The 23,679-nt window shown below is 32.8% G+C and overlaps 3 protein-coding genes across 5 annotated transcripts in view; 2 read left to right on the top strand and 1 right to left on the bottom strand.

Moving 5' to 3' along the window:
• The first annotated feature begins 977 nt into the window (after positions 1-977).
• LOC143248136 (uncharacterized) lies at positions 978-7,540 on the top strand. The gene is made up of 3 exons (XM_076496569.1): positions 978-1,115; positions 2,560-2,641; positions 6,612-7,540. The coding sequence occupies exons 1-3, from the start codon at positions 996-998 to the stop codon at positions 7,400-7,402; spliced, it is 993 nt and encodes a 330-aa protein (XP_076352684.1). The 5' UTR covers positions 978-995; the 3' UTR covers positions 7,403-7,540.
• Positions 7,541-10,124: 2,584 nt separating this feature from the next.
• On the top strand, positions 10,125-10,505 carry LOC143248135 (uncharacterized). Its single transcript, XM_076496568.1, has one exon. The coding sequence runs from the start codon at positions 10,125-10,127 to the stop codon at positions 10,503-10,505; it is 381 nt and encodes a 126-aa protein (XP_076352683.1).
• Positions 10,506-12,204: 1,699 nt separating this feature from the next.
• LOC143249270 (uncharacterized) overlaps positions 12,205-23,679 on the bottom strand; it is a 29,690-nt gene continuing 18,215 nt past the window's right edge. For all 3 annotated transcript variants that reach the window (XM_076498805.1, XM_076498806.1, XM_076498808.1), the window contains 6 exons: positions 19,749-19,805; positions 19,387-19,543; positions 17,912-17,999; positions 17,191-17,317; positions 16,796-16,882; positions 12,205-15,484 (listed from right to left, as the gene is read on the bottom strand). In XM_076498805.1, the coding sequence (XP_076354920.1) occupies positions 14,724-15,484; positions 16,796-16,882; positions 17,191-17,317; positions 17,912-17,999; positions 19,387-19,543; positions 19,749-19,805 (1,277 nt within the window). In that variant the 3' untranslated portion in view covers positions 12,205-14,723. The remainder of the gene's footprint in view (positions 15,485-16,795; positions 16,883-17,190; positions 17,318-17,911; positions 18,000-19,386; positions 19,544-19,748; positions 19,806-23,679) is intronic.

The raw sequence follows: 23,679 nt of genomic DNA, 5'->3' as shown, positions 1-23,679 counted from the left end.
CCACAGCTTTTGAAAACTCTGCATGTTATCTCGGATAACTTTATGATTTCTCGCCTTTTAAAACTGGGTTCTTTATAACTGAGAGCTTCAAATTCTATAGCATGAATTGCTGATTAAAACTTGCAAAAGACATTGTAGTTTCAATATCTTCAGGTTGTGGGACTAAATAAAAAAAATTGGTAAATGCATATACACTGCTGCCCAAAATCTTAAGGCCAATGAACATAAAGAAAATATATGCATTTTGTGTTGTTAGACTCAACCACTTATTTGAGTAGAGCTTCGAAAGATGAAAATAAGAAAAGGGAAAATAAAAATAATAGGGAAAATGTGAACACTATGAAATTAGCCTAAATACTAGCTGATAAAAAGCTTAAGACCATACCAAAAATAAGTCCTAAACATGGTAGGAAATACCCAACAAGAGGTCTCAGTAGTGAGTTGCACAGCTGTTATTGCGAAAAACTGCAAACATTCGCTTTGGCATGGTCGATATAAGCGTTTGACGAAAGTTGGCTGGAATGTTATTCCAGGTGGTGAAGATGGCTTCACAAAGATCATACACGGTTTAGAATTGACGTCTATATCTATAGACTTCCCTTGCCATCCACCCCCAAACATTTTCAATGGGGTTCAGTTCAGGCAAACACGCTGGATGGTTAAAAAAAATCACGTTATTCGCCATGAAAAGTCCTTTGTTCTGCTGAAAGATCCAGTCATTTCCACACAAGCGAGAGCCTTCAGTAAATAAGGATGCTCTCTCCAACATGGCAATGTAGCCAGCTGCTGTTTGACTCCCCTGTATAACCTGAAGCTCCACCGTTCCATGAAAGGAGAAAGCACCCCAGATCATGATGGAGACTCCTCCACTGTGTCGTGTAGAAAATGTCTCCGGTGGGATATCCTTATCGTGCCAGTAACGTTGGAAGCCATCTGGACCATCCAGGTTAAACTTTTTTCAGAGAACAAAACCTTCTTCCACTTTTCTACGTCCCATGTTTGGCGCTTCTCAGAAAAGTTTAACCAAGCTGTTTCGTGTTGTGGAAGGAGGCGTGGCCTTTCAAGACGTTGGCATACTTTTACCCAATGTAACACAGGAGGTGTCAGTTGGAGATGTTGACAACGCTAATGCTTAAACATAAATGACTAAATTTCGTTACGTGTTTACTGATTAACGCTTCGTTTCAGTACGGTCTTAAACTTTTGACCAGCTAGTACTTAGGCTAATTTTATAGTGTTTCACATTTTCCCTATTAAATGCTGTGTTTGTGTGTTTTTCTTATAGCAAAGCCATAGCAGGCTATCTGCTGAGCCCACCGAGGGGAATCGAACCCCTGATTTTAGCGTTGTAAATCCATAGACATACCGCTGTACTAGCGGGGGGCTATTAAATGCTAAAAACGTTTTTATTTTTCCTTTTCTTGTTTTTATCTTTCGAAGCTCTACTCAAACAAGTGGTTGAATCTAATAACGCAAAATGCATATTTTTTCTTTATGTTCATTAACCTTAAGATTTTGGCCATCTCTGTATCTATGATAAAGAAGAAAATCTGCTAGGCCCAATACTTCATCTTCTTTTAAAATACTAACCATAGTAACGATAACAACAACTTATGACTTATTTACTTTTTACTAATCTACTGCTGTGCTCTAGAGGAAATGGGGAGTAGAAATCTCTCAGGAAACATGTCAAGGTTATTAAAACTACTGACTTGTATACATTATTCTAATCCCCTTTTTGAAAATAATGAAACTATTGTACACGTTGCTTTACGTATCAATGTCAATGCATAACCAATTGACGAATCTCCGATTCAGTTTGTTTGTCAAATCGATTAACACATCATCCGATTTAGAACCACCGTTTAGCTTAATCGCTACACAACTACATCTCGAACATTTCAAGTACGTTTCATTGCTGTATCGTTTTACTTTATATTTACAGGTTATGTTTTTTCCATATTGTCTCTCATGGTCTCAGGTTCTGTTACGGATCTGGTCCAACAACCTAAGCTTCGAAAATGATGCCAAACGTATTCTTTTTTGTCAAATAAAAACAATCTAGACCTTTTTGGAATTACTCTTTCTTAATCTGCAATCAAGATGCCGGACTGGATCTTGTGATAGATGTTAAATTGTCTGTTATCAAAGAGGTTTAACCTATTTCTAACTTGGTCTGAGTAGTGAGTAAGTAAAATAGACATACATAATATCTTAAACACTCTTCCTCCTCACCTGTATTCCTGGTGTACGCATCTGTGTAAACCCACTCCCTTGTCATGCATACGTAATACCTGAATGATTCGTGACGCCTTTAAAACTAATGAAAGATTGTCTAAATAATATTTGTTAGATCTAAACCTAGTCTGATTTCCACTTTATTTCCAGTTAATTGAACTGACTTTTGAAGTTTTAAAACAGTTCCCCCACGTTAATTTCCCATGATTTTGTCAAACAATTTACACCGAGAAAAAATTGATAAACCAAATTAGAAAAGAGCTCTGGATAAATGTCATTTCTTTGTAAGAATGATTTAAACTGTATTTTTCACTTCCATAGGAACAGGCAAATTTCACCCTCTTCCAACCTAGTGTACCTCAAGAATCAAGGAGCCTCCAAATTCTAGTCAAATGCACAAAAAGTTACAAGTTATTCAAAATTAAGCAATGCTTGCTTTAACTGCACATTTCCGCCTAACTTTCTGAGCTGTTTCACTGACTGACAGACGATTTGCATACCTAGTGGCACAAAATACTATACTCCCTCCCCCACAATGAGACCCTGAAATCGTGTCTGAACTCCCAGCTCTTCATGCTGAGTTTAAAGATAATGTTAGGCATTGGTATCTAAGTATCGTATATTAAAGATTACTTCTGTGATAGTGCAAATGTATATTATATTTTAATGATGTAACTTATTACATATAGTAAAAAGCAATGTGATATACACAACTCACGTTTAAAAGTCTAATGATCCAAGCTGTTTCACGGTTTAGTACTATTATATAACATTGACCATCTACATGTGCTTTTACCTTTTAGTTTCTCGACTTTAAAATTATTAAATTCAAAGATCAAAATGGAGTTACTTTTAAAAATGAGCAGAATGTATTACCAAAAGAGCACTAACCGTTATGTACTATGCGTACAAAAATACCTAGTTTTTGTTGTTTAAAAATTATACTATTTTGTGAGCGTAAGAATGCCCTCTTATAAATAAATTTTGTTTAAAATCATTAAATAATTCAAAAATTATAGTACAGTTATAAAATTGTAAATGTAATTTTTTGTGTTTTAATGAAAAAGTAGTAATATTTTGTAAATATCTTAATAGTATATAATGTGTTTCATACTTTTCCTGCGTCATTAATTGCACAGCGGTATATCCTCGGCCTTAACGTTAAACACCGGGTTTCAATACCTCTTGTGGGCAGAGCATAGACAGTCCATTGCATACCTCAAACAAACAAACTTTTTCCTGTGGATTTAAGCAGTGTCGCCCCCCGTTGGCACACCAGTATGTATGCGGACCTATAACACTAGAAGCAAGGTTTCGATACCCGTGATGGATATAGTATAGATAACCAATTGTGTAGCTTTGTGCTTAACTTCAAAGAAACAATAAAACAGTTCAGCACAGTCATTGAGCACGCGCAACGATAAACATGCTACTTTGAAAGAAAAGTAACAGACAATCTAATGTTACCACAGTTAATGGTGTGCAGATGTTTTCTAATAAACTGGTGGACACATTTTGACAAGCTAAGTCCTGACAATAGCCTTGATGGTTAGAGTACTCGACTCGCGATATTAGGGTAGCAGATTTGAATCCATGTCCGCCCTTTCAGCTGTGGGGGGTACTATAATGGACAGTAAATCCTTCTCTTATTTGGTAAAGAGTAGCTCAAGAGTTGGTGGTGAGTGATATTCACTAGCTGTCTTCTCTCTAGTCTATCACTTCGAAACAAGAACGGTTAGGGCAGATAACTCTCGAAGAGCTTTGCGCAAAATTCAAAAACGTACAAACAGCTGACAAGATATATGTCCTATGGAATAACGAAAAACGTCATTTTACTTAAGTTAAAAAAAACACCCGAAAACAACAGCACTTAACCAACAGGTGGTGTATTCTTTATAAGAATTCTTCACAGTTGGCAGATCAAACGTGCTAACCTTTGACCTACCACGAAATGCCATAGTAATCTGAGGGTCGCGGGTTCGCATCCCCGTCGCGCCAAACATGCTCGCCCTTTCAGCCGTGGGGGGCGTTATAAGGTGCGGTCAATCCCACTATTCGTTGGTAAAAGAGTAGCCCAAGAGTTGGCGGTGGGTAGTGATGACTAGCTGCCTTCCCTCTAGTCTTACACTGCTAAATTAGGGACGGCTAGCACAGATAGCCCTCGAGTAGCTTTCTCTATTAAGAATACTGGCAGTTACTTTGTTATTGCAAGACTATTCGAAATATACCCAGATCAATTGGATAATACTCCTCTGTTCAAATTCTTTTCTTTGATATGTTCTACTCTTAATGTTCATCATTACTGTATTTATGCCTGTCTCTATAAATAAATAATCTGCAATAAATCTCTTGAGCTCAAACCAGTCTTCCAATAACTACAAATGAGTATACTCAAATTCCAGATCAACTCTTTAGCCTTACATTTCCACATACTCCTATTGTTCATTCTGTTACTTGCCAGTTTGTGGAATGAAGTAACAATATTTAAACTTATCTGCTATAAAATGAGGAAATTATTTCCGAAACTGGTTACTGTTGTACATCCATCTGTACATCAAGTGGCTGAAACAATTATCCAGCGTGCTCACTGTATTTAACCGTTAATGTGAAAATCTGAAAAGGTCCAACAATTAGCAGTGGCGTATTTAGGTAGGGGCTCAGCTCCAGGGTCCACACAACCTTAAATCCACCACTGACAGTTAGTCTAAATCAATAGTACCATACATTGAGACGTGGGAGCAATATAATGTGATGGTCAATCCCACTAACTAAAAGTTCAGTTCTTTTGTTTCACTTATTGAAAAAGTGAAGAGTATAGCACTTTTTAAAATTAATCTAGCCTACCTCAGACTCATCATTGGATACTGATACTATCCTTGCTAGCAAGTACATTGGAATAGCTCTGTGCAGTCTTAAAAATAAATATCTATATTTCAGATGTTTTCATTGGACTGTGCACAAAGCTACACGAAGACTATATGCATTAAATTTCTCTTGTTTAATTTTGAAGTGATGAACATGATAGAAACATCAGAAGAATGTCTTATTATTTGTAACTCCAAGAAAACATGTTTCAATTGCAATAAACAAGATTGATATGACTCATCATGATGGAATATAAATTGAAAAGAAGTTAAGGCAAAAACGTTCAAAGATTTTTCACAGAAGAATGAAAAAACACTAGAAGTGAAAAGACATCTTTCAGAACAAAAGCTGCTGTTATCCTGAATCTTGTAGATATAATGTTTCAGATGTTAAAGAAATTCGTACATTGTTCCCTTTACTATAACATATTGTAAATTGTAAAGGTTCTTGTACGTAGTTTATTAGTTTTTATTTAAATACTTCTGCTTATCTTAAGTTTCTATCCACGTTTACATTGAAAATATTGACCCTTAAAGTAGCTCAGCTCTAGCAAACACTTTGGAAGTTGTATCAAAATCAGATTCAGTTTTTGTGCTGGCTTTGAACCCTTTAGACTAAAGCCTAACCAATTTTAGTTTAGATAAACTTGAGAGAAGTAGAAGTATATGAAATATATTTAGTAAAAACCAATGTTTAAAACATCAATTTAGTTTGATAAATAGTTTTATTGTATGCTAAACATGTTTGATTAAATAATAAAAAAAAAATACAACTTCTCATCGTTAAGCAGTTTAGGAGAAATATTGCAATAAAAACATGTAAAAGGTACCATTTAAGACATTTCTACAAAGTTTAAGTGTACTTAAAATTAAAGAAAATCTTGATAATGAATATAATTCTTTGTTTTCTACTTTTGAAGATACACAAACACTAGTAACATTTTTAAAAAGTTACAAAATTTGTTTCCTAAATTAAAATAACATGAAACACAGCTACATAAATAAGTTTATACTATTATGTATGTGACATTATTAGCCAATCAGCACTTAGTATTTTGTATGTGCGAGGCTATTCTAAATAAAGTACAGGAAGCTGCGGCACGTCTGAGTTTTGTTGTTACTCGATAACAAGTGTTTTATGAGAACCCAAAGACATAACATGGTTGTCAGAAGTGGAAGTTTTATTTAAATTGTGCCTTAGAAGCGACACAGTCAAGATAAATACAAACTTTACGTTCACAAACTGTAAATTGACATAATCGTACGAGATACGATTCTCGCGAAAACACACGTGTTCTACCCAGAAAAATGGCGGAGGCAAGTTTCAAGCCACCTGTTTTTAATGACAAGACGAATGCTAGTGCGGCATGAAAGAATCTCAAACAAGATTTGCGGATTTTCTTCATGGCATCAGGGTTATCAGAGGCAACAGAAGGACGTAAAGTGATATATTGTTGTACACACTCGGGTCGAAATACACGACAGTTTTCGACAATTTTTGACTGACAGAAGCTCAACAGAAGAACTATAAACATGTAATCAGAGAATTCGACAACTATTTACAGCCAACCAAAGTAACAAAGTTGTACATGAAAAAGTTTGAGAACCGAAAGCAGCAACCAGGCGAGACTGTGTCCCAGTATATCAGTGCACTTAGAGAGATAGCACAGAACTGTGAGTATGGTGATACTCTCGAACAACAGTTGTGTAAACAAATCAGCGTAGGCGTCAGTGATCGAGCATTAAGAGATAGACTGTGGTCAGAGGATCTGACACTGAAACAGATTACAGAGAAATGTCATCACCATGAACAGAAACTAGAATCACTGAAGGAAATCGAAGGATCCACAAGTACCGTAACAGATGTAAACTATGTACGTCGAGATCAAAGCAGAGGTCGTAGTCGCCACAGAAGTCAAGGTTCCAGAAACCAGCAAAGACGAGACACACAGGAGACATACAGAGGAGCCACGATACGGAGACCGCCACAGAGGAACTGTACTCGGTGTGGAAAACTACCACATCACAGTCAACAAAGATGCCCAGCATTAGAGAAAACTTGTAATTATTGTAAATTAAGAGGTCACTTTGCTGTCATGTGTAGAAATAAGAATAGAAATGTACATTTTGTAAACACATGTGATGATTATTTTCAAGATGTCAATGATTATGATGATTGTTATGAAATGTGTAATGTAGAGGAAAGTATGAATTTTTTGAATATTTACTCCATTGGTGTAAACAAACCTACTGAGTATTGGTCTGTCATATTAAGCACCACATATGAACAGGGTAATTGACCCTTAATGTAGCTCAGCTCTAGCAAACACTTTGGAAGTTGTATCAAAATCAGATTCAGTTTTTGTGCTGGCTTTGAACTCTTTAGACTAAAGCAGTCTACATGAGAACCCAAAGACATAACATGGTTGTCAGAAGTGGAAGTTTTATTTAAATTGTGCCTTAGAAGCGACACACAGTCAAGATAAATACAAACTTTACGTTCACAAACCACAGTAACTTATCTTAAGTTAACAGAAATGTTATGGGAATTAAGTCGAGTCCTGAATTGTACCAAAGAGCAATGGAAGAAATATTTCAGGAGCATGATCATGTGAATAACATTTTTGACGATATGCTACTCAATACTGTTACACTACCTGAACATTGTAAAGTGCTACGCAACACGTTGGAAACTGCTAGACAAAATGATGTGACATGTCGACTATCAAAATGTTTGTTTGGCCAGCCAGAGGTAGACTACACAGGTGCAGTGGGTATGAAAATAGACACACAGGCAGAGTGTAATATATTGAGTAAACAGTCATTTGATCGCATGGCACCTCATGGTTCATTATCTTTGTCTAAGTCACAGGTAACCATAAAAGCATTTGGTAATCATAAGATCACACCTGTTGGAAAAACTACATTTACTGTTATTCACAAAAGCAAAATGTATGATATTGATTGTGAAGTTGTTGATGGTGATGTACCTAATCTTCTTGGAGGTGAATCTAGTACTAAGTTGGGGTTAATACAAAAAGTAAATGCAATTAGTACTTATGTACAAGGTAAATACTCGCATGATCGGAGTTCACAACATAGGCTACCTCCAGGTCCGAGATTCCCACTGTTCAAAGCCCCCCCTCATGAATCAACACAAGTACGCCCCCCTTCGATTGATAAATCAAATAAGTGTACTAAAACCCAGACTCAGTCAGACTCCGAGTTCCTAATATAAACAAAGTGCCACAGAGTATTCGTGAAATTTTGCTTCAGTTTTAAGACAGATTTCCCACAGACAGAGTAGGCAAAATACCCAGGAAAATGTACGTTGTCTATTGACCTAGATTACAAAGATGGCCCTGTGTCACAGAACCAAAGTACAGTTAGACTTTTTAGAGTCACAAGGGATCATTTCGAAAGTACCAGTTGGTATACCGACACCGTGGTGTAGTCAACTACATGTTGTACACAAGAAAGACGGAAACTCAGTGAGAATTTGCATTGATCCTAAGTTTCTTAATAAAGCACTACTGAGAGAATACCACCCTATCAATACACCAGAGGATGTACTTACCCGTATTAATGGAAGCAAGTATTTTACTGTCCTAGATGCAAACATGGGATACTATCAGCTACAGCTCGATGAGAATAGTCAGTTACTCACCATTTTTAACACTCCGTGGGGTCGTTATATGTACTTACGTTTGCCGATGGGAATTAAGTCGAGTCCTGAATTATACCAAAGAGCGATGGAAGAAATATTTCAGGAGCATGATCATGTGAATAACATTTTTCACGATATGCTACTCGATACTGTTACACTACCTGAACATTGTAAAGTGCTACGCAACACGTTGGAAACTGCTAGACAAAATGATGTGACATTTCGACTATCAAAATGCTTGTTTGGCCAGCCAGAGGTAGACTACACAGGTTATGTGATCACAGGCAACGGCATCAAAGTTTCTGATGAAAAAGTGTGTGCAATACATGAAATGCATACTCCAACCAATCGCGACGAAGTAGGAACACTGCTCTGAATGGCTACGTACCTGTCCAAATACATACCTAATTATTCTGATTTAAGTGAACCTCTACGAGAAGTAGTCAAGAAGAAGACAGAAGAAACGCATGGATTCTATTTTGATGTACCACAGCAGCAGGAGGCATTTTCAAAGCTCAAGACTGCTCTCAGCCAAGCTCCAGTTCTGAGATATTATGCACTTAATGAACCGTTGACATTGTCATGTGACGCATCACAAGGTGGACTAGGTGTTGTGATACTACAAAACAATCAACCAGTTGTCTATGCATCTAAAACACTAACAGAAAGAGCATATGCACAAATAGAGAAAGAACTATTAGCAGTTGTATTTGGTTGCAGAAAATTTCATCACTTGTTATATGGCCGAAATGATATCACAGTGGAGACAGATCATTTGCCGTTGGTCCGTATTCAAGACAAACCATTGGGACAAGTTCCGTTACGACTACAGAAAATGCTTTTAAAACTACAGCCGTACAACATCAGGTTAGTCTGAAAACCAGGTAAAGACATACCTATCGCAGATGCATTGAGCAGATTTCCAGTGAAAGATGAATATCCTGGCCTTGTAGATGATATGAGAGATTGTCAAGTTTTCGCAACTGATGTCACAAGTTTGTCTGCATTCACCGAAGAAAAGCAACAAGAGCTAAAGATCGCAACAGAAAATGATACAGAATATCGAATTCTCAAAGAACAGATTGTGAAAGGATGGCCCGAAAATTGAGACGAGGTACCACCAGAAGCAAGGCCATATTGGGATTTCCAAGAAGAGCTGACAGTATATGATGGTATATTATTCAAAGGAGAGAGTCATGATACCAAGGTCAATGAGACATAACATACTGAAACTCGTACATCAAAGCCATCAAGGAGTTGTGAGATCAAAGCAGCTTGCACAAGACATTTTATTTTGGAAAGGAATGAACAAACAAATCGAAGACACTGTCTCAAAATGTACCACATGTCAAACAATGAGAAATGCACAACAAAAAGAACCAATGATCAGCACACCTACACCAACGTTGCCATGGCAATATGTTTCAACAGACTTATTTGAAAATCAAGGAACACATTATCTAGTAGTAGTTGATCATTACAGTGGATATTTGGAGATCAATGAATATGAAAAAGAGATCACATCCGAACAAACAGTTCAGAAGTTGAAGAAACTTTTCGCTACGCATGGCATACCTCAGATTGTGTATTTGGACAATGGTCCACAGTATGATGCTAAAGAGTTTAAAGATTTCAGTCAGATCTGGGATTTAAACACTAAACATTCAGTGCCCGATATCCACAAGCAAATGGACTGGCGGGACGTGCAGTTCAGACAGCGAAAAGACTTGTTATAAAATCTCTGAAAGAAAAATCAGACCTGCATTTAGTATTGTTAGACTACCGAAATACACCAAAAGATGCAAACATTGGATCACCAGTGCAAAGGTGCATGAGTCGTAGAACCAGAACGAGGTTACCGACAAATGAGAAGTTACTTATTCCACAAGTGATAAAGTGATGTCAGAAATCGACATTCAGAAACAGAAAAGTAAATCAAGATATGATCAGAATTCAAAACCACTGGATCTTGAAAAATGTGTAAGATACACACATGAAAACAAGTGGATGCCAGCTCAGTTATTAGGGCAAGCTGAGAAACCCCGAAGCTACATATTACAAACACCAGCAGGCAGGATGATTTGTAGAAATCGTAGACAGTTATTGCAAACAAATGAAGATGATGTCTATCACAGTGCTCGACAGAGATATAAAAAAATCTTGCAGAAGAGTCTGTCCCAGAAAATGTGCCAAATATCCCTAAAACACCCCCAAGACAAAATATGTCTCAATCAGGGTCACCAAGAGCTAGCCATATATGTAAATCTCCACAATTGAAACAAAGTATTACATATGCTAAAAATAAAAATCAAATGCAAAATATTGCTCCTGCTCAAAAGAGTGAAATTGTAACAAGAACAGGTAGAATTTCTAAAGCTCCTACAAAACTAAGAGATTTTGTTATGCGAATTGTTAAAATGAGCAAGAATGTTACAAGAAAAATGTAATACTTAATGATTGAGAATAAGAGTTGTAAAAGAAAGAATACTTTTGTATTTGTAAGAGTTAAAATACTCTTGTATTTGTGTAGTAATTTGGTAGAATTTTTTTACTTCATTTTATATATTATTATGTTGTTATATCTGATTGATATAATGTGTTATGTAGTTAGTAAAAAAAAAAAAGTCCAGTTTTTAATGTTAAAGAAAAATTTAATTTTCTGTGTATTTACACTTATCATATTACCAAAATAGACATTAATAACAACATAGTTTATTATGTCTTTTGATGTTATAACTATAAGATAAGATATGTAAATCCAAATTTATGTAACAATAGTTAATTGTCTTAATTGTTAAAAAAAAAAAAAAGGAGATGTTATGTATGTGACATTATTAGCCAATCAGCACTTAGTATTTTGTATGTGCGAGGCTATTCTAAATAAAGTACAGGAAGCTGCGGCATGTCCGAGTTTTGTTGTTACTCGATAACAAGTGTTTTATGAGAACCCAAAGACATAACATATACCACTTTATTTACAAACAAAGCTAATAAAGCACTGTTGCTGTCACTAATTTTTAATTGTCAACCAGAGGGAATTGCAACCAGCCAGCAGCACATGCTGCAAACTCTTGGGCTGCATATTTTCAGTGAATAGTGAGATTGATTGTTACATAATGCCCTCATGGCTAAAAAGACAAGCATGTCCAGCACTAGGTTTAGACCCTGGGTGTAACCTGCAGATTGCAACTTAAGCACCTTAAACACCACACAAATATTTAAAAAATATATTATTGGTAATTTGTTATACATCAAATGTTATTGCAGCACTAATTGATCGTCAACTTCAAAATGTTTTGCAAATTCTTAAGTTTATTGTAGACACACAAATTCATAATTAAAATATTCTAATTTCTTAATTTTTCTGAAAATCATCTCCACTTTTTAAAGCAACAAAAGGTTGCTCTCAAGTAACCAATTAAAACCAAATTTGACTTTTTTTTTTTTTTTTTTTTTTTTTTAAGAGTATAGTAGTACAAATTATAAGAATAACTGTTTAATATGATTGCTTCAAATTCAAATAGACCAACTAATTACTTAAAGGCTAACTTTAAATATTAAGAGGAACACAATAAAGACACCTAAATGAAAATAATTTAGGCCTACCATTTCATGTAACTGTCACAATTAAAAGTACAATGCACGTACTGTTATGCATATCATTACACTTTAATAATCTGTACAATAAGTTTAATGTGCTGAGGTACAACATGTTTTTGAGCAACTTTGCTAATTACATTTACACTTGTCAAAGAAAAAAATAAAAAGAGGAACTGTTTCTTTACCATTCACAATAAACAGTGGTATCAAAGGCAAGAGGTGCAGTACAATACTATGAGATTACAAAAAAATAACAAAATACCCATAACCCAATATTTTGAATATTGAAATAAATTTTTACTCTGAAAAACAGTTTATGATAAACATAAAAGAACTGTTTAACAGATACTGATAAAAATTAAGTGTAAAAAACAAAATCACCAACTAATATGTTGGCTGATTTTAGATTTGTAGATGATTATACCTATATATAAAAATCAGTTGTCGAAAAGTATATCTTGATTTCTCAATCTTGTGACTTTGATACAGCAAAAACAGTAAAGTAATACTAAAAAACTAGTATGTTGTTAGAACTGGTCTGACAAAACTGGCCCATATTCATTAGAGAAACACCAGTTACACATAAAAATGCAGAAAGGAATACTGCAATTCAAATTGGATAATTCAGAATGTACATGTAGAATAATTAAAAACAAATGGTAGGAAAAGCAGCATTTAACACAACTGAAATGTAGTTATTACAAATTTAAGCAATGAACAAAACCTTTTTTTAGCTGGTTCCAGCAGCATAAGCAGCCAGGGAAGCTATAGCTCATTTGAGTCTAATAATGAAAAGTATCACCAGAGAAAAAATAGTTTATCAAGATGCTGCAGTGTTCATTATATATTTATGAAAAAATTTTCCAAAATTGTAATTATATTGGATTTGAGCTTAGTAAGCAGAGAAATGTAATTGTCTTTAACAATGTTTCAGCTGGTAGAGCAGAATATTGCTTTTAATTCTGCTGGTTCTAAATATTTCTATTGTGTAATATTTCACACATAAATTTGTAATTTTCTATTGAAAAGTGCCATTTCATTTACTCATAAGTGAAACTAAACTTTGAAACCCAAAGATTTCCAAGAAACAAGATTTTACTTTATTACTGTGAGGTATCTGATGTATACTGCACGACTGTAGAAAGTCTTTCTTTTATGAAATTTGCATATATTGAGCCACAACATATGTACAATATGACTACCACAATTCAAGATTTGTGTTTACAATCTACAAGTCTGAAAGTAAATGAATAACAAAAACGGAGACTAATCTGAATCTTCAATTCTTTGTATTTAGAAAAAAATATCATAAGCATGGGCTTAATACCCATTTATGGACTATAGCTTTTCTTAACTTTTATCTTTCAATCAAAACATGTTTAACTTTTTTGGATCAACATTTTGTTTTATATCGTATAGTAAACATGCAGATTGATATTTAAAATAAAAATGTGAACAAGCATTTTAGGGATAAATTTAAATACTGAGAAAGTTATATGCTGATGAATTAAATTGTATTTTTTCAATTTTATTTGAAAACCCCCAAAAATTAACTGTTTTCTAGACAAAAATATTTATACAATTATAAAATCAATTTTACCTAGTTTGAAATGATTTATACAGAGTTTGTTAATATTTACATTGTCTTTTTCAACATTCAGGATGTAAAGTATTTTTCATGCATTAATGTAATAGTTCTGGCATACATTTTAATTTTGAAATACAATAATTTTTTTTATTGCTAATACAAAACACATTAAAGTATTGTCATGTTTCTGTATTTTTTTTTTTTATATAAACCTCGAAGAAGTGTTTTGCTTTAAAAAGTTCACAAATAAATTCAATCCATTATAAATACTGAATAAAGTAGTTTTTTTAAAAACAAAAGGTAATTAATTCTCTTATGAATATTTTGGAATTACTGCAGTGTTGTCCTAATTGCTTTATTACAAGAAACAGATTTTACCAATTAAGTTGCCATCAAAAAAGACAATTCCAGTGGCTTGGGGTTGAGTTTTTCAACAATCATCTTAGAGTTTCCTACAAAACCTACTATTTTATACAATAAATATTTAGAGGCATTAACTGAGGCTAACAAAATCTCTTGAAGAAACTGGTGAACAATGTTGTAATTTCGTTTCTCGAGTTATACATCTGTATTATTTTTGAAAAACCTGACATACTGTTATAATTTAAAATTATCAGTCAACATATTCCTCACACGTCCTCTTGGATAAAACTACATTTTACCCAAAGGATACCAGATGACAAAATAAAATCTACAGCATTTAAATCTGTAATTATCATGTTTCTAAAATTGCAATTTGATAAGTTCTCTTGATTTAATGACTTTTCTATACAAGATGCTTTTTTGTTGGTGTTGAGAAAACACTTGGTTTCCATAGAGAATGTGCAGAGACTGTTCCAAAATTAGGACAATGAGAAACATGGTGAGAAGAAGCCAAGAGTAGATGTGCCTTACAATTTTTTTCCAAGTCATCATGACTGGATATGGTGTCAAAAAGAGAACTGTTTTGGGAGAAAGTAGCTGCATGACACTCTTTACTACCATTTGAGCTTGCTTTACAAAGAGTATCACTGCTGATGAAAGTGGCAGGTGCCTTACATTTATTTAACTTGGGAGAATGTAACAAACCTGATATAACACAGCTATCCACCACTTCGGCTGCAGAAGTAATTCTGATTTGGTTTTTTGCAATCTCTTGACCACTCAGGCTTGAAGCATGTTGAAAACTACCTGTCTGATAACCAGTGTCCTGCAACAGCTCTGAATTTGTATTGAGTGTCAAACTACGTACGTGGAGACTACTTGAGGTACAAACTTGTGAAAACTCACCAGGACCAGCCTCATTGGTTTCCAGGTTTTCTTCAGTCAAACTCTCCATGGAGCAAGTATTTTCATTGTCAGCTAATTCACAAGGGGGTTTTAAAGAAGACTTTCCAGATACCGAGGTGTTACCTATGGATGTGTCCACACCATTTGTCACACCAAGAATTGCACCATAATCACAAGTAGGGTTACTAAGGACAAGTTTGAAGTTACTGTGCTTATTCTCAGTTCTTACTTCGATTTTAGATTCATTATTCTGGTTTCCTGTTGAATAGAAAGTTAAGATAAAATAATAAACATCTACATTTCATGTAACTGTTTTTTTCAAAGTAAACACAATTTATAATCAAGTTACTAGCAAAACCTTGCACTAGAGTATGTCCAGAAATGCTTGGTTTTTCTAGCTTACAAAATCAGAATCAAAATCTTGGCAGCCTTGAGATAATGGATAATATTTATAACAAATCTAATACGTTGCCATATATCATTGCAGGAGACTCATTTTTGACCATGAAATCACATTTAAATGAAGATTTGACATGATTAAAAAAAATCACACATATTTAATAAGAAAAAAGTTAATTTTTATGAAAGTTTAAAATAAAATTGATAAAATTAGAAAATATGTATATTAATTGCTAAATGTCCAATATGGCCACCAATTCTAATTAAAAGTATCAGATTTCACTGCTCAAATTTACAGGAAGTTAAGAAATTGGCTGCTTTATCTGGTGCTAACCTGGAGAGCAGATACAATAAAATTTGATGGTATACTGATTGATGATAATGATTCTGGAAACAGCTTTGTGACAACTGTTGGATATCTTGGCACTGTACACTTTGACATACTGCTAAAATATGATTATTTTCACATAGTCATCTTCAATAATCCCAGTGTATGAAAGGATGATACACTGAAGACCCATAATTATTTTATCAATTATCTGTATATTAACAATCCTGGTGTAATTATGAATTATCTCCTACACAAAAAATATACAATTCCTAAAATCAAAACTTTCCTATCTAATGATAGAACTCATTTACCAGCAATGATATAGAAAGCTGATGACCAACAAACAGCTAGCAGTAGTTTCATTGACATCAGTGAGTTTGGCTGGTAAATAAACAAGAGTAAACCATATCCTGTTACAGAAAGTGGAGCTAACAATACCATGATTGATTTAGGATATTGTATGTAGTTATGTTGTTGATAAAGGATGTTCTCACTACAACTGTGTTACAGCTTCAGTATTTGAAGAATATTTAAATAGTATAAACAGTATTCACATCACTTTTTCTGTTTATTAATAGCATTATACTAAGTCAAGTATTGTGGCATTATTTAAACAAATATTAACATCTATACTACACACTTATCTACCTCAATCACTTAACTTTTATTAAACTATTTAATCAATATGAAACATTTATTTTCTTTTTTGTAGTCCTTATTTAAAATTTAAGAAAAATGTTACCAATGATTGTGTAGAATGTATCAAATTGAAATCAGTCCATTTTTAAAACTGTATAAATTAAAACAACAAGTTATCTACATTGTTTCAAGATACTTACTTGCAGTTGAAGTTATAAAAATTGAAGGAATGTTTGATTCTAAACTGCTGGATTTACTTGAGGATGATGATACACCAGATCTCGAAACTGAAAAACAGTTTTAAGTATTATCCACACTAAAATACCAAAATATAAAATCAATCAGCATTCCACTGATGTATCTTAAAAAAGGATAATACTGTTATTCAATGAAAGGAACATAACAAATTTAACTTTGAGAAGCCAAAAGAAAATTCTGATGACCAGAACTACGCTTTCCTCAAGAATACCTCCAACTATAAAATGAATGAAACTTCAATATAAATTTAGGATATTAAACAAATTTTACAGCTACAATACCTCCATCACATGGACATTCAACGTAAGTTTAAAATACTAGAGTGTTTGATAATGACCTGTATATGGTGTGTGGAAGATGGATTTTCTGATGGGAGATATGGAAGGTGGAGACAAAGAGCATCCAGAAGCACTGAAAGATATACTGCAGTTTCTAGGTGTGATAGGACTTGAGGAAAACTGGGTCTAAAGATAAGAAGTTAACATTTTGTACAATGGCAAATAACCACAGGATTTGTACAACATTCAAGAAAAGTCTGATTAATTCATACAAATTTTACTCATTCAGAGCTGTTTAAACATAATTTGCTAAGTTCTCAAATCCTTTAAAAACTTTTAATGCTTTCTTAAAGCAAGATATATATGCATGCTGTGATGCAAGGTGAATATTTTTATTATTTGTCTTTACAAAACAAACAGATTAAACACTTATAATAAGTTTAAATATGTAACAGTTTTCAAACTTTTACTTTTTCATTTTATAAAAAAAAAAAAATTCTTTTTCATATAAAACATTTTGTCTTGCTAACATACCTTTTACATCTTAAATTTCAAAAACACATGCATTTACTTATACAATAATACGAATGACATTTCTAAAATATTCTTGAAAAATAGCTTTTCATCTTTTCTATAAAGTTTTGATAATTATTAGGATACAGCTTTCACTAGTACAATTTGTTCCTTATTTTAGTATCAATAATAAGTTTGCTGTGACTTACACTTGGTTCTCAAAATATTTTTTTCTCAGATAAAATTAAAAACAAACTATATATTCACCCCTGGTGTGTGAGCATTGCTGAGATCTTGCCTTCTTGGAGTATGGCATATTTTACTTGAGGTAGATGGAAACCCAGTCTTGTTTATCCTTCAAATTAAAGTCACAAAATTAGTAAAATAATCAACAAACTATGTTTAAAGTAAACTAGAATTATTTAAAAAGTACCACTGTGTGTGTTGTCAGTTCTTTTGATAAAGTCAAATGATCAAAATTAAAAAAAAAAAAAAATTCAAGTTCAAGCAGTTGTTGTTCATCTATTTACCATTAACAATGAAATAGCTGACAAATTTGTAAACAAGTTCCTGCCCCCACTTGTAGCTTCTGGGAGTGTAACAGAAGATACTACCTTTGAAATGATAGTTTGTACTCTAAAATTCATTGTGTAATAATGAATAAAACTCAACCATGTGATGAAAAAAACACAACAAACAAATATAGAAAATTTGTTAACTTTTGAAAAAAACAAAATAATAAACATCCACTTTAAAGTTACTGTAAAAATGCACTAAGTGAAAACAAACACAACAAAAAGTCTTTGCATGAGTACTGCCAAGCAAGAAGTGATAGTTTGGTAGAGTATAATTGAGAGAATTGCATATTAGCAGTGCATGTTGCATTCCTATTGGTGAAGGTTTGTCATGTGATAGTTTGGTAGAGTATAATTGAGAGAATTGCATATTAGCAGTGCATGTTGCATTCCTATTGGTGAAGGTTTGTCATATAATTATTTACGTACGAGACACAGTTAAATAATTTAATTGTAAGGTTTGTGAGAGTTCATGTCTTGTGAAAAAATTTTTACCTATAGAGGAAGGAAAACATTTATATGAGAGAAGTTAATGTACTGTATTGGAATTTTATATTTTGTTTAATGTAGCTTTTAATTGGCCTATCTTACTGAGATTAATCTTATGTGCATGCAAGTTTTATGTTTTTATACTGACAAGCCTATTGCTGTTTATTTTAACACCATAGAATCTAGTATTGTCATTTGTGGAAGCAACTTAATTTACAGGAAGACATTGACTTTGGTTAGAATGGGATACAGCTAATTAGGTAATTATTGCTCTCAGTTTATGAACAAACGTTTTTAAGATCTATTGATATGGAACATCATTTCTGAAAATCCTTTTTTTACAATGGGAAGTACTATTTTATATTTAAACTGAACAACAAAAACAGATAATTCTTGGATCAATACTACTGGTACTATTAAAGAAAGCCACATTATATTTTGAGAAGATCTGAAAATCAGAGCTGTTTAAACAAGAAATAAGATACACAAGTTTCATTTTAAATGTAGACAAATGTATATAAACTCATTTTATAGAAGGAAAGAGTATAAATTATAAATTTGATACTGTTAAAGGATTATAATGGTATTTCTTTTTTACTGTTATAATTTTCCTAGCTTTAGATCAGTATTTATGGTAAATATGCAAATTCTTTTGCTGCCATTAAATATGAAGCTCACCTCGCAGGACTAGGTGGATATTCATTTTCTGGTTGGAAGAATAGTTTCCGTCTGAGTGATGATGAGCTCCCAGAATCCCTGATATCTTCTGAATCATTCCCTGCAGAACAGTTTGAATTTTGTTGGGATTGTTCCTCCTTGAATGTGGAAAACCACTCTGGATATGACAAGATAATCTTTTAATTCCACAATAACAATAATAAAATTATTTTACAAGTAATATATACTTAAAGACAATATGCATTTGTTTCCACAATCATTTTGTTCCATTTAGTACATATCTTGGAAGTTACTGAAGTACACATATAAAGTATAGCTTGTATCTTAAGAGAACTAAGCATAAAACTAAATTTTATACTAACCTAGCAAACCAAACAGATCCACTGCAGGAGGTATAGTCAAAACAGTTTGAGACCACACTGGAAATAAAAATATAATTCATTAATGATCAAGTCATTTACAAATATCAGTTTTAATTTTTAAAATTCATACAACTTATTTCTCAAAGTTGTTTTATAAAAAAAAATACACTTGGAAAAAATGGAAAATTAAAAATAATTTGTGACACAGCACATAAAGATGGAAAAAGTATGAAAAATAAAACACATTGCTACTGTAAATATTTATAGTATCAAAAGTCAATTCTCCAAAGTGAACAATGAATACATACTAAATAAATTAAGTCACAAGTTAAAATATAAATAAAAAAACTGCTCAAAATTGACTGTTTTGTGTGATTTTATTCATAAAGCAATAAAACATTACAAAAACAATATACATTAGCAATATTTGACAAAGTTCCAAAATATAACAAGATAAAAGTCATTTGGCCAATTTGAGTTATTCTCAACACAACCATTCTAACCTAAATGTAGCTTCAAATTTTTTGTACACTTAACCATCAAACATTTAAACAGCTTTAACATAACATACATGACACAATACCAGAAAAAAACAAAAAAAATTTCATAAGTTCCTAAGTTTTAAATTAGTAATTCTGATAAAGAACTATGGACACAAGCTTCAAAACTTATATTCATCATCTCTAAAATATCCAAGTTCTTTATATCATTCTTGCAGTCCATTACTCAACCAATTTTTTTTAAGACTAATACAAGCAAGCCCTTAATAGTTTAAAACATGAACATAACATTTATTTTTACTCCATTGTAACCCTAAGTAAAAAACAACTGCCCTTCACTGTTCAAATCTTTTAAAACCAAGTACCTTTTTATTAGCTTATCTCTGCAATTTCTCAGTCATTTGATATGTCTCAAAACATAGATGTAAATTTACACACTGTACTCTGAAGGTTCACTAATGTTTTATAAATGTATAAAACTATTACAACTTTCTTGAAGTTTTGTAATCTTATACCTTGTATTATAAAAACATCCTAGAGCTCTACCAGCTGTTATTTCTGCTACTAATTTCACCAGAACATCAATTAGTGTTTCTGTTATTAAAAAATCAGGTCCTTGTAAGTTTCCATATTGGCCCCAAGCACCTCGGCCAATATTTCTCAGTACTGAAACTCATCTCCAACAGTATTCATAAATCACCAACACTCAGATCTCCTAAACTAAAGGAACATTCTTCAAAGGTGTAATTCCCAGAGCATTTTAAGACTACCCAGGAATTTCATATCTTTGCATACTTACAATTAAGGTCCCATAACATATCACAGAAAGATCCAATAAAACTGAAAAGATTGGATGATTACTCAAAAAAGACAAAATGGTTTTATTTATATCACCTGTAATAGGGTGATAGTGTAGTATTCAGTCAGGATCTACATGCAGAACAGATTAAAAAAAAACAATAAAAAATGTTTTGAGGAAATTAATCTGGACACGATGTAAATTACAGTGAAAACAAATTTTCTTATTTCTCAAAACAAAAGAAAATGTGCTGAGTGAGGGCAGTGCTTTTATTGGAGTGAGAAGTCTCAATGAAGAAAATTTGTCAACTATATGGAAAACTTTACAGAATAGTTCCAGACTGAGAACAAATAGTATAAGACAGAGAACATAAATTTGATTCTTGGCAGGCAAAGTGCATTACCTGTATCACCATTGGTCAGTCCCATAGAAATGTTGGTGCAAGTGTAACCTCAAGATATTACTTAACACATTAGTGAAAAAAGATTGTTGTATACATTCACACCTAATATGTTCAAATTTAAAGAAATCACAAGTAATATAGCCAAGTAAATAATTTAAAACCACAGATAACAAGAGCGAAAGAAACTTAGTTTTCCCACCCAATATTTTAGAGTTTAAACCACAGTAAACCCTCACACAATGTGGGTTCATTCAAATCTGATTTGCTTATACACACAAAAATAAAAGCAAACAATTTTCTGCCAAACAAGGTTTGGTGTTTTATGGCACAAAGCAACTAGGCTATCTGCACTATGCCAAATAAGGAAATTTGATCATGCATATTTTGCTCAATGCACAAACACGAGTGCTCTAGATCATTATAACTCTCTCAACATGAGCTCAGCAAAATACTGACCATGTATTTTTTTTACACTTGTCTTTATAGATTTAATAGTTCTAACTTTCAATATAGTGTACATCTTCATGAAATTTGGCAGACTTTCAATTAACAATACAAGTCTGTCACATACAAAATCTTATTTTTTTATTGAAGTATTTCTAATGAACAAAGATTTATCTATGAATATACTGAGTATTTATTTTGAGTAGTGTGTGCAAATTTTCATGTTAAGATTAAAAATACTTTTCTTGACCTCAAAAACAACTTTTTCTTTGTATAATCCCCAAATATTCTTATACTTTTCAAATTGTTTTCAGTAAAATTACTTTTATTTTCTCTACACTATCTCTAAGGATCAGTTAATTTGACCAATCTTGTTACGTAACATGAAACTACATTTATTTATCCAAGTAGATTTAAGCTCTTAATTGTATAAATTTAGTTATAATTACATTTTATAATTAAATAATGCACTAAGGAATATGCAAAAAACAGGGAATTTTCCCTAACTCTCAAAATTTGACTTTAACTCTGCAACAAGAGTCTTTACATACTCAGATAGTTGTTAATTTTCCCATAGGAATAAGCTATGTATTTTAAGTGAAAATAACATCTGTTCAGAACAGAACATAATACATCATTAAATGTAATAAAGAACTCCAAATCTATCATCATCATGCAGTTCTTCACATACTTCCTTTACAAGTTGGTGTTACAATAGAAGACAGTACTGTATTATTTAATATTTTCATTCACAAGATATCACATATGAATGTTATCATGTTTATGATTTTATATTTTTAGTTCATACATAATACTATACAGATTGCACTTCTAATTAATGTGTAAAAAAAAATTATATATAAGCATTTATTGGAGACTAATGTGACTGTGTTCTTATGTCTCTATTAATCCTATAAAATATGAAGTTTTTTTAACACAGATTTGTCCAATATGGCTTGCTCAAGAAACATCTCCCATGTCAGAGGGCTGTATACTGTACTTGTATTCTTTAACATTTTAGATGGATTTAAAGATAAATAATTAGTGTAGAAAAGTTACTCTGTACCTGCACAAAATTCTTTATTGGTCATATGATCCTTAGAGATGAAATGAAAAACAAAATTTGTTTTCCAATTAGAAAAAAATAGTCATCCATCTTCACTGTCCATTTTACTTCACCAGCCCAATTTTTTCTTTGAAGGATCGGTTTGTTTTGAATTTTGCACAAAGCTATACAAGGGCTATCTGAACTAGCCATCTCTAATTTAGCAATGTAAGACTATAGGGAAGGCAGCTAGTCATCACCACCCACTGCTCACTCTTGGGCTACTCTTTTACCAACAATGGGATTGTCTTTCACATTATAACACCCCTATGGCTGAAAGGGTGAGCATGTTTGGTGCAAGGAACCCGTGACCCTCGGATTACAAGTTGAGTGCCTTAGCCTGACCATATCAGGCCTCCTATTTGAAGTGTTTCCAAATTTTCTTAATACATTATTATTAACAGGGATCAAACTCTTATTATGTTTGTACTCTTGTGGATGTCTTTCTTGAATGATTTTCTTTGACAGAGGATCACATTAATATACTTCTAATATTCAACATTTTTTTCAAATATCAAACAAATTTTGAAAGATTAAATACAACTCCTACCATTTTCATAGTTTAACGTTAAATCTTGCAAGTGAAAAAAAATAACACTTTCTAGAAGCTCCTCAAACTATTTAAAAAAAGTTTTCTTTTAACAATAATAGAATTGAAAAAAAATCTTTTCCGACCTTAA

Source organism: Tachypleus tridentatus, chromosome 4, assembly GCF_004210375.1.
Source record: "Tachypleus tridentatus isolate NWPU-2018 chromosome 4, ASM421037v1, whole genome shotgun sequence".
Classification (NCBI taxonomy): domain Eukaryota; kingdom Metazoa; phylum Arthropoda; class Merostomata; order Xiphosura; family Limulidae; genus Tachypleus; species Tachypleus tridentatus.
This window is presented reverse-complemented; position numbering and strand designations above follow the sequence as displayed.

What these genes read in the sequence shown, in the direction of transcription:
- LOC143248135 (XM_076496568.1), top strand. Translation starts at nt 10,125, where the DNA reads ATGAGAAATGCACAACAAAAAGAACCAATGATCAGCACACCTACACCA.
- LOC143248136 (XM_076496569.1), top strand. Translation starts at nt 996, where the DNA reads ATGTTTGGCGCTTCTCAGAAAAGTTTAACCAAGCTGTTTCGTGTTGTG. An exon ending in AGGAGGTGTCAGTTGGAGAT is followed by an intron (nt 1,116 to 2,559) that starts GTTGACAACGCT and finishes TCACTTCCATAG; the next exon opens with GAACAGGCAAATTTCACCCT. An exon ending in TCTAGTCAAATGCACAAAAA is followed by an intron (nt 2,642 to 6,611) that starts GTTACAAGTTAT and finishes TTTGACTGACAG; the next exon opens with AAGCTCAACAGAAGAACTAT.